At 44.9% G+C, this 11,469-nt stretch overlaps 1 protein-coding gene across 1 annotated transcript in view; it reads right to left on the reverse strand.

The window, feature by feature from the left end:
* Positions 1-3,440, reverse strand: part of RUVBL1 (RuvB like AAA ATPase 1) — a 43,895-nt gene extending 40,455 nt beyond the window's left edge. The window contains exon 1 of the mRNA XM_082747030.1: positions 3,192-3,440. Coding sequence (XP_082603156.1) covers positions 3,192-3,332 — 141 coding nt within the window. The 5' untranslated portion in view covers positions 3,333-3,440. The remainder of the gene's footprint in view (positions 1-3,191) is intronic.
* Between the last annotated feature and the right edge of the window lie 8,029 nt (positions 3,441-11,469).

The following is an 11,469-nucleotide window of genomic DNA, read 5'->3' on the forward strand; positions in this document are numbered from 1 at the left end:
ATGGTCTTGGGCTCTGCATCCCATGATGAGTTCTTTTTAAAAGACCTTGATGGTGCTATGTAGAGAATGGTTGGTAGGGGTACTAAAGGGAGCAGTGATTTCTAGCCTGGGAGCCAAGGATAGGACTCCAGGGGCCCACACACATCCCGAGATTGGGAATAAAACTGAAAACAAAACTGTGTACATATGTTCCAGGGAAGAGACTCACAGCTTTCACCAGAGTCCCAAATTAACCCATTAAGGGTTAAGAATCACAGCATACAGTACTAGTTGGCCATCAGTTAATTCCCAGAATGTTGCAAAGCAAATGCTGCACGGAGGTTAAACTGAGAGCACCCTAAGATTAATCAACTGTCTTTCAAATCCTCAAGAGTAAATTACTTGGGGCACCTGGGTGGCTCAGTCGTTAAGTGTCTGCCTTGAGCTCCTGTCTGCCTTTAGGTCCTGGGATGGAGCTCAGCACTGGGTTCCCTGCTCAGCAGGAAGCTGCTTCTCTCTTTCCCACTCTCCTGCTTGTGTTCTTTCTCTCTTTCTGTCAAATAAATAAAACCTTAAAAAAAAAATTTTTTTAAGTAAATTACATGATGATTTGTTGTTAAACCTTAAGTTCATACTAACTCTGGATACTATTAAGCCATTTACAGCATGTACATACATATACATATAGATATATAAATACATGTGTGCAAATTCCACAAATGGGTTACTGATTTTTATATATTTTAGAATATTTAACTTTATACAAAGAAGGCTGGGAGTCACACTTACTGAACACATATCCCAGGACTACAAGGTTTCTTACATTGACTTAATAACCTAATATATGACTTAGGGCACGCCAGAGCTCTTCTCTCTGGAGGAGAAGTACCTTGGTCCCACACTTCCACAGCCGTTCCAAAAATGTGGGTTTAAAGAATACATGTGGACGGGCTGTATTCCATTTTGGGCTCAGTTGGAAAAGCACAGTGCCCTGAATAAAGGCCACAAGCTATTTTTCAGCTGCTGCATTTCTAAGAAGAAATAGGCTACCCACTATGGTCTTTCCCTAGAGCACTATGATATTATAATCCTCAGCATTCTTGGGGAAGAAAGTTTCCAAAGCATGGATGTGTGCTCTTACTGAAACACTAGAACCTCTTCCATTTACTCTCTCTCAGTTTAAGCACCAAATTCTTTCCAGTGAGATATGTTCAGTGAATTCTAAAATTTAAAAAGAACTGGAAAGAGGGAAAGTCTAACTCTCTTCATTTTTCAGATGAGAAGATATTAAAAACCAGGGAGACTGCTGATATGACAAGAGTCATGCCAGGACCCAGAAGCTGCAGCGGGATGCCTATTAATTCAATAAATAAATAAATAAATACTGAGCCCTGATAATGAGTAAGATTTGGTGTATATAATAATACTTCATCAACTCTCTTGTCAGGAAGCTCATATTCGTAAGGAGGCGTAAAGCGTCATCTCAGACGTTAAGAGCACGGATACTAGAGGGGGCCTGGGTGGCTCAGTCAGTTAAGCATCTGCTCTCTGCTCAGGTCATGATCCTGGGGTCCTGGGATGGAGTCCTGCATCAGGCTCCCTGCTTAGCAGGGTGTCTGCTTCTCCCTTGCCCTCTGCTCTGCTCCCCTACTCATGATTTCGCTAATAAATAAGTAAAATCTTAAAAAAAAAAAAAAGAGAGAGAGAGAGAAAGAAAGAAAGAAAAAGAGCATAGATTTTGGAATCAGACAGGCTTGGTTTTAAATTCTGTCTCTACCACTACCCTCTGAATGACCTGAATAATCTACCTACCTAACCTGTGTGAATCAAATCTCCTCCTCTGAAAACAGTTCGTAATAGTGGCACACACTAAGGGCTTAAGGGTAAAGTGTACCACTGTCTGCAACTTACTTTGAAATCCAAAAGTAGATTGATGGATAAATGAACAGATGGAGGATAAACCTACAGAGTAAAATGTTCATTGTAGTATTTACGCCCATTGGTATTCACTATACAAGTCTTTTTCTTTCTTAACATCTGAAAGGAGGCAGAGTCAAGTAGGCCACAGTTATCAGGGTGGAGGTGAAAACTGAACAACGGAAATAAAGCTGCCTGGTATATAGTAAACATTCAGCCAGTGTTAACTATTTTCAGTAACAGGTCCTCAGTAAGCAGAAGCTGGCAAAGAGAAGTTTCAAAGTCCCCCTGACCCAGTCAATGTTTCCATTTTTTTAAAGATGATGCTCAAAATAGAAACCAGAGGCTTTTCTTTGACCCTTTCTTCTAGCCAAATGGCTATAGTCTTAAGCTGGTGTTAAGTGCAGATGTCTGTAGCTACTAAACCTCGGCAAGGCCAAGGGGCATGGATCTCACCTTAGACCACAGAAGGCTAAAATGTGGCTGTAATATCATAGGGAGAGCACTGATTTGAGAGCCAGCAATACCTGTGGATACAAATCCCAGCGCCATCATTACTAAACTGAGTGGCAAATGGGTAGGTGCAGTGACCTCAAGTGGGAACCCTCAATTTTTTCATCTGCAATAAAATAATACAAAGAGTTTGAATGGTTTCATGGTTATAATGTAGGCAAAATGACTTGGCATCATGCCACTTAAGACAAGTGGATTTGATTGGAACGGTCCAAAAGGACGCTGCAGCATGGTTGAAGCAGACTGCTCCTCTCCCTAATTCTCATTTCCCTCCTTCAGCCCCCAAGCCCTGTGAACCAAAGTGAGATTTCTAAGGTTGATCACTTCCCTACTTTAAAATGCCCATGGCTTCCCGCTGCAAAAGAAATCCAAATTCCTTACATTGTCCGACAAGGTCCTGCGGGAACTGACCTCCACCAAAATGTAATAATTATTTTATTTACCGGCTAAACGTTTGTCGTCTCAAACCACACTAAAATGTAAGCTCCAAGAGAGCAAGGACCTTAACTAACTTCTTCCCAGCTTATCGCTGCGTCACGAGGAGAGCAAGGTGCAGAGGGGACTCAACAGCGATGCTGTCAGTAAGGTGAACCGCCCGCGCGGGGTCATCACCGGTTCTCCTGGGACTCCCCCTCTCCCGATCCCAGCGCGGACCTCCCTCGCCGTCCTCCGCCCCATAATCCATTCTCACCGCCCTAAGGAAAGGTCGGCGGGACATCCAAGCGCGCGCCCCGCCCTGAGCCCCCACTTCAGCGGCCTCTCAACTCCCGGGCCCGCCACACCTCTCGCGCGTTCTCCTGGCCCACAAGCCCCGAGGCCGCTTGCTTGGCCAGGCCGCTCTCGTCCAGCCCCAGCCCCTTTACGTGGCTGTGGGAGGCGATGCGCTGCGTCTTCGTGGTGCTCTTCACCTCCTCAATCTTCATCTTGCAGACGCCGGGAGCCAAAACCAGCGTGGAATACCGCGAGCAAGTACCACACGCCCCGCACCTGGGTTACCATGCGGCTGTTACTAGGGCGGTTTGTCAAGGCCCGCCTTACTCGGCTATCCATTGGCGAGAGCGGGAACGCCTCCGCTCTCCATTGGCTCTTGGCTGTGCCCATCGAGGCTGCCGGTAGGGCTCCGCCCACCCACTTCCGGCTGTGTCTCGGGGTTGGCTTCCCCCGCAGCCAGCACTTCCTACTCTGGTCCTAAGGTGAGAAGAGAAGGGATCTTATTCGGGCTTTGATAGTGCGGCAGTGAAGTGGGGTCCTGGAGTCGGGTCCCTAATCCTGCCATCCTGTCATCGCATTTGAACGTCATACCCTTCAGCTCAAGTTATTACCTCCGATTTGGAGATGAAGAAAACAAGTTTAGAGCTTAAGTTTTGACTTTTGCTTCCTTAACAGTTTTCTGACTCCTATGCCTTTGCCTCCGTCGGGAGGCCCCGCTGTCAACCAACCCCTCCCCCCCTGGCTCTGCTAGGGATCCTCCCTGGAACTGTCTTCTTCAGCTTCTCCTGGTCTCCGTCCTCTCCCTTTATTTAAATAATGTTGACAGTGAATATCATGTGTCCAAAACTCTACCTCCTTGTGAGGTAGTCCAACTCCTTGCTCTTTCATCTCTAGTTCTTGACTCCACTTTTCTCCACTCCAAGCTTGACCATCTCAGCTATGTGTTTCTCAACCTCTTCTGCTTCTTCTTTGGTTTGGCTTCTTTTACACTTGACCTTTGAACGCAGAAGCCCAGGTCAATCAAGCCTACCCCTGCCTTCACTGCTGCCTCCTGAAGGCAGAATAAAGAACTCAGTAATGAACTCTCACATGTGTGATCAAGGGTACAAAGACCATTCAGTGGGTCAATGGGAAAGGACAGTCTCTTCCACAAACTGTGCTGGGAAAACTGGATATCCATGTGCAAAACAAAGAAGTTGGTCCTTTATCTTACAAAATATACAAAAAATTAACTCAAAATAGAGCCCAAATCTGCTCTAAGGAACTTAACCTATAAAACTCTTAGAAGAGGCACACCTGGCAGCTCAGTCAGTTAAGTATCTGCCTTTGGCTTATGTCATGGTCCCAGAGTGTTGGGATCGAGCCTGGAGTTGGGCTCTCTGCTCAGCGGGAAGCCTGTTTCTCCCTCTCCCTCTGTAGCGCCCCCCCACCAACCACTGGTGCGCTCTCTCTCAAATGAGTAAATATAATCTTATAAAAAAAAACTCTCAGAAGAAAACATAGTGGCAAATTTTCATAACCTTGTATTTGACAATGGTTTCTCTTTTTTTTTAAATTAGATTTATTTATTTATTAGAGAGAGAGAGAGTGAGAACAGGGGGAAGGGCAGAGGGAGAGGGAAACTCTAAGCAAATTCCATACTGGCCCCATAGCTGGATGTGGGGCTCAATTTCATGACCCTGAGATCATGATCTGAGCTGAAGCCAGGAGTTGGATGCTCAACTGCCTGCACCACCCAAGTGCCCCAAATTTGGCACCAATTTCTTAAATATGGCAACTAACGAAACTAAAGAAACTAACGAAAAAATAGAGAAGTTTGACTTAATCAAAATTTGAAACTTTTGTGCATCAAGCAAGGACTTTATCTCTCAACAGAAGTGAAAAAATAACCCACAAAATAGGAGAAAATAGTTATTAATCACCATTATTTTTTTAAGATTTTTATTTATTTATTTGACAGAGATAGATCACAAGTAGGCAAAGAGGCAGGCAGAGAGAGAAGAAGGGAAGAAGGCTCCCCGCTGAGCAGAGAGCCTGATGTGGCACTTGATCCCAGGACCCTGAGATCATGACCTGAGCCGAAGGCAGTGGCTTAACCCACTGAGCCACCCAGGTGCCCTATTAATCACATTATTATATTCTTATATTCTTTATTTATATATTATATTATATTCTCTTATATTCTTTATATTCTCTCTTTATATATCTCTTTATATTAATCACATTAGTTATTAATCGCATTAATCTTCAAAGAAGAAGAAGAACAAGAACACGTATCTGATGAGTGTTTAATATCTAGGAAATAGAAAGGGCTCCTAAAGTCAACACACAAAAAAAATGAACAACCCTTTAAAAAGTGAGCAAAAGGGCACCTGGGTGGCTCAGTGGGTTAAAGCCTCTACCTTCGGCTCAGGTCATGATCCCAGGGTCCTGGGATAGAGGCCCGCATCAGGCTCTCTGCTCCTCAGAGAGCCTGCTTCCTCCTCTCTCTGCCTGCCTCTCTGCCTACTTGTGATCTTTGTCTGTCAAATAAATAAATAAAATCTTTTTTTTTTTAAAGCGAGCGAAGGACTTGATAGACATGTCTCTCAAGAAGATACACAGATGTCCAATAAGTACATGAAAAGATGATCCATGTCATTGGTCATCAGGGGAGTACTAATCACTGAGATACTTCTTCACCCCATTAGGGTGGCTATCATGAAGAAGAAGAAGTTGGAGGAGGAGGGAGGGAGAGGTTGTGGGGGAGGAGGAGAAGGAGAAGGAGAAGAACAAGAACAAGAACAAGAAGGGGGAGGGGAGGAGGAGAAGGAAGGAGGAAAGAAGGGAAGGAAAGGAAAGAAACAAAATAACAAGTATTGGCAAGGATATGGAGATGTTGGAACACTTGGGGATTGCTGACAGGAGTGCATAATAGCACAGCTGCTGTGGAAAACAATTCATTGCTCCTCAAAAAGTTAAACACAAATTTACCGTACAACCCAGCAATTCTACTCCTAGGTATATATTCCAAAGAACTGAAAACAGGAACTGAGCAGATAGCTGTACACTAATGTTCATAGCAGCACTGTTCACAGAAGCTGTGATACTGTGATTTATAATAAGAAATACATATTTGGTCTGGCAAAAAAGAAACAAGAGATCCAAAATAGAGCCACTTGTTAAGCCCCATGGCAGCAAACCAAGACTAACACTTAACCTAATTGCAGTTTCAACCCCTTCCAGAAATATGATTTTAACCAGTCAGTCTGGGATTATCTGGTTAACACTACTGAGATAATCTGCGTTATAAACCCCTGTCTTCCCCCACAGGAAGCAATCCTCTCCTTCCTAGAAACTTTCTTTTTCTGCCCCCTTCTTCCTATAAAAGCCTTTCATTTTGTACAACTCCCTGGAACTCCCTTCTATGTGCTAAGATGGGATGTTGCTCAATTCATGAATCATTAAATGAAGGCAATTAATCTTCAAATGAATTTTGTTCTTTAACAGGTCTTTGCACTGTTTCTGGCATCAAGCTCCTAAAGCCCTTGGTGTTTCCTAAGTTATGAAAGCTCAAATGTCTATTATGTTAATAAGGTGACTTTTGGACTACACCTTACGATGGGAGCTGGTTACCAGGAGAACCAACCAAGGGATTAAAGGGTCAGCACTTTCAATCCTACCCCCTGGCCTCCAGGGAGATGAGAGGGGTTAGAGGTTGGATCAGTTGCCAATGGCCAATGATTTCATCAATCATGCGTACATAAGCCTCCATAGAAACCCAAAAGGACAGGGTTCAGAGAGCTTGATGAACGCATGGAGATTTGGGGAAGATAATGTGCTTAGATGGTGGGAGCTTTCCCCATACCTTGCCCTATGTGTCTCTCTTCATCTGGCTATTGATCTGTATCGTTTGATATCTTTGCAGTATTAAAAAACACAATTCAACTGAGCACATTTTAAAGATGTTATTGGCTGGATTCAACAATTCATGAATTAGGTAGAACCCAGTTGCAGAAAGGATCTCTGAGGAGCTGCACAAAGTGAAAGAATTTTTAGGCAGAAGGGAGAAGGAATAAGGAAGTCCCAGTTTAAAAAAAAAAAAAAAACAAGGGCGCCTGGGTGGCTCAGTGGGTTAAGCCATTGCCTTCGGCTCAGGTCATGATCTCAGTGTCCTGGGATCGAGTCCCCCATCGGGCTCTCTGCTCAGCAGGGAGCCTGCTTCCCTCTCTCTCTCTCTCTGCCTGCTTGTGATCTCTCTCTATCAAATAAATTAAATAAAAATCTTAAAAAAAAAAAAAAAACTCCCAAAAAATGGGTTGGTTATTGCAAGGTTACATGCTATTAGGGGATTATCTAGCACCGATCAGACGATTCCTGATCATTGGTTTAAGATTCTATTTTTAGGGACGCCTGGGTGGCTCAGTTGGTTAAGCGGCTGCCTTCGGCTCAGGTCATGATCCCAGCATCCTGGGATCGAGTCCCACATCGGGCTCCTTGCTGGGCAGGGAGCCTGCTTCTCCCTCTGCCTCTAGCCTGCCTCTCCGTCTGCCTGTGCTTGCGCTCTGTATCTCTCTCTCTCTAACAGATAAATAAAAATCTTTAAAAAAAAAAAAGATTCTATTTTTAGGGAACCTGCGTGGCTCAGCCAGCTAAGCATCTACCTTCAGCTCAGGTCATTACCTTGGGGTCCTGGAATAGAGCCCCACGTTGGGCTCCCTGCTCAGTGGGGAGTCTGCTTCTCCCTCTCCCTCTGTGCTCTCTCCCTTTGTGTTCTCTCTGAAGATCTCTAGTTCTCTGTCAAATAAATAAAATGAAATTAAAAAAAAAGATTCTATTCCTTGGAGGACCAACAGTAATTAAGTCTTGGTTTGGTGATGTGGGGGTTGGCATAAGTGAGTCCACTGGGAGCTTGTGGTCTCGTTTTTAACAGTCCCCCCCCCTTTTTTTTAAGATTTTATTTATTTATTTGACAGAGAGAAATCACAAGTAGATGGAGAGGCAGGCAGAGAGAGAGAGAGAGGGAAGCAGGCTCCCTGCCGAGCAGAGAGGCCGACGCGGGACCCGATCCCAGGACCCTGAGATCATGACCTGAGCTGAAGGCAGCGGCTTAAACCACTGAGCCACCCAGGTGCCCAGTTTTCCCCTTTTTGATCAGATTTTCAGTCCACCCAAAAGATGTAATCAAAATGTAAAGCATTAGTGCTACTCCCAGATACTGCTCTAGAATCCTGTGTTTTGCTGAATCTTGTATGGTATTCACAGGTCACAATGTCAGGTTTACATTCTTTAGGTCAGTTGTTCTCTTTGTTCCTTACTGGCAGTGGCTGGGAACTTGCATTTAAAGCTTTGGAGAGAATATGGCACACCAAGGAGACTATTATGCTTATTATAAACAGGATAATTCCCAATGTGCGGAGTACACTTCAGAGCCATGGTACCAAGATCCCAGCCAATCAGCATCAAATAAATCAAATACCCAGGTGAAAGAATCACTTTTAAAAACTAATCGGCTTGTTCACTGATCTTGCATTCCTACATCCGCACCAGCATTCAGCGTTCAGAATGATGCCCCTTTCTGGTCATTGCCAGCCTAATTGGCATGCTTGTTATTTCAGCCCGGGCTGATTTCTGGGGACAGAGCAGACAGAGATAATTTTGCTTGTAACTTAGAGGTGGTACAAAGACCTAAAATTAAATAATATTGATTTTTATAGTAGGAACATTATTTCCTTTCTAATTCTCTTTCAACAAGTCTTACACTCTTAGGGGGAAGAGTGTAACTTTAACCCTTTTCTACCACTTGCTCATCTCCCTAAGGACTCTGCAACCAAGGGTTTTGTGGTTCTGCCTACTTATTGCAAGTGATAGTTTTCTGATGTATAGGCAAATCCTTTGATTTAAGCTGAAAAGCAGGTTACTCTAAGGGAACATGTTAAGAGGTAGGTGGTTCCTGGATGGGACCCAGATTATGAAGATGGTGCACATCCTGGGGCTGAAGGAAACTAACAGAACAAGGATCAGCTGGCCGGGAACAGAAGGGTCCTGCATTCCTGGCAGCATGGAGGCCTCCTACTCTGGCTTCAAATCCTGATGTTTTCTGAGCAAGTTATCTCTCTAGGTCCACTTCCCTGTGCCGTGAAACAGCAGTAACAACACTCACATATAGGATCACTAAGAAAATTAAACGAGATCTTTTACATGGGGCTCTAGTGTCGGGAAGGGCACAGAAAGTAGTATCAGAGCCTTGGAATACAAAGGGATGGACTTTTGTCTCCCCTTTTATATCTTCCTTCTCTGTGTGTTTCCTGGACTTAGTGGGTCATTTTTGCCATGCTTTTTTCAGCAGAAACAGCACCCCAGGGAACCCACAGAAACTGCTGTAGGGAGTAGAGGCGGAAGTCAGGCTGGAGACAGGGTCAGGTTAGCAAGGGCTAGTCCTCTGTCTCCTACTGTAACTATTCTGGGGAACAGGTTTTTCCATTTCAGCAGGCATGCCCCACTGCAATGGGGGAAGCTAGTGGCATCTACCGAGTCCCAGTGTCAGCCTAGGAAAACAGCCAGAGCCTGCAGCTTCTGAGGGCTTCAAGGGCTCTGTCCTACTGGTGTCAGACGCACATTGCAGTCAGAGGTCAGGGTAGCCTGGATGAAAGTAGCAGGTCTGAGCAGAAGACAGGCACTGAGTTTGTTTATGGTGTAAGTCTTAGTGATCCTTAGGTCTAAGATGTGGAGCAAGCCTGGTGAAAGCCTCTGATCAGTTGGGAGGGAATTAGGAGATTCTCATTTGTGTAATAAAGATGAAAATAGACTCAGACTTCCAATTAAACGCTTGCATTCATTTCCTGTTGCTGGGGCAACAAATTAGCACACACTCAGTGGCTTAAAACAACATTTATTCTCTTAGAGGTCTGGAGGTCAGTATCCAAAATGGGTCTTAGTGGGCTAAAATCAAGGTGTTGGCAGGGCTTCTTTCCTTTCTGGAGGATCTAGGGGCAAATCCACTGCCCTGCCTTTTCCAGCCTCTGGAGGCTGCCCACATTCCTGGGCTCGCGTCCATCTTCCATCTTCAAAGACAATTATGGCCAGTGGAGCATTTCATGATACCATCTCTCTGATTCTGACCCTCCTGACTCCCTCTGAAAAGGACCCTTGTGATTTGAGCAGGCCCACAGGATAATCCAGGATAACCTTTCCTTCTCAAGATCCTTCACTGAGTCACACCCGCAAAGTCCCTTTTACTATGGGGTAAAAGACTGGGACAGGGACATCTTTGGAGGTCCATTATACTACCCCAGCCAGCCTCCCCTCCTGGGAGCTCACCACAGCCCAGACTGATTTCTACAGGTTGTAGTCCGGTGTCAGGGGACACACTTTTGTATTGCTTGCCCTGGGAAACAATTCCAGGCTTTCCTCCAGTTGTGCTAATTGGATCGCATGCTCCCTACCCAACCAGTTGCTACTGCCGGACCTGGGTCTCAGGTTCACTCTGAAAGTAGAGGGGAGGCAGTCTCCACCGTGACCTGGAAAAGAGGTGGTGTGATGCCTCCAAGGAGAACCAAGGAGACTTTCAGAAAAGGAGGGAGTAGATTCTGGCCAGTATAGACTATAATGATCTTGTAAAACATGATCATGTCCATGCATGGATGGAAGAAATGGTCACACAGCCAGCATGAGCTAGGGCTCTGATCTGAAACTATGTGCGACCAATTCTTGCCAGGACACCCTCTTCTTCACCCTGTGGCTAGTAGCATCAACAGATCTGTTTAGTACTGGGAATGGCATGCAGCAGCTGATGGCCCAAGTGACAGTCTCATCTGAGGTTAGTATGGGGCATATTGAGGAAGGTACATGGTTAACAGAATCGCTGGCAAGGTAGTTACCCTCAGAGAAAAGGGAAATTTCCATTTCACTCCTAAAAGAATCTTTAGAAGCCAAAACCTAAATCAAAGAGCAAAGTATAATAACTTCCTCTGGGCAAATTTATAATTAATCCTGGATTAATTGGCCTTAATGAAGTTGAATTAATTACTAGCTGCTTGTAAAGAACTTTGAACTACCTTAGTACAAAATGGCATTAAAGAAACAGAAAGGAACCAGCATCGCATTAACATTAAGAACAAATCCCAAATAATCACAATTCTGCAGGCCGTTTCCTGCCAATCACTTCCCAGGGACCGTGCCCAGCCTGTGGAACTGTATGAGACCCAGCAGTCTGCTGCAGAGGGGCTTGTATTTGTGGGCTAGAAGTTTTGGCAGGGGGTAAGTCCAGTCAAGAAACACTTAGGGAACATTTGCCTGTGTCAGGTCCTGGGCAGTCAAAGATGTGTAAGGAACCCTCAGCAGACTAGGATTGGGGGTCGCAGGGGGTGG

Source organism: Mustela nivalis, assembly GCF_964662115.1.
Source record: "Mustela nivalis genome assembly, chromosome: 1".
Taxonomy (NCBI): domain Eukaryota; kingdom Metazoa; phylum Chordata; class Mammalia; order Carnivora; family Mustelidae; genus Mustela; species Mustela nivalis.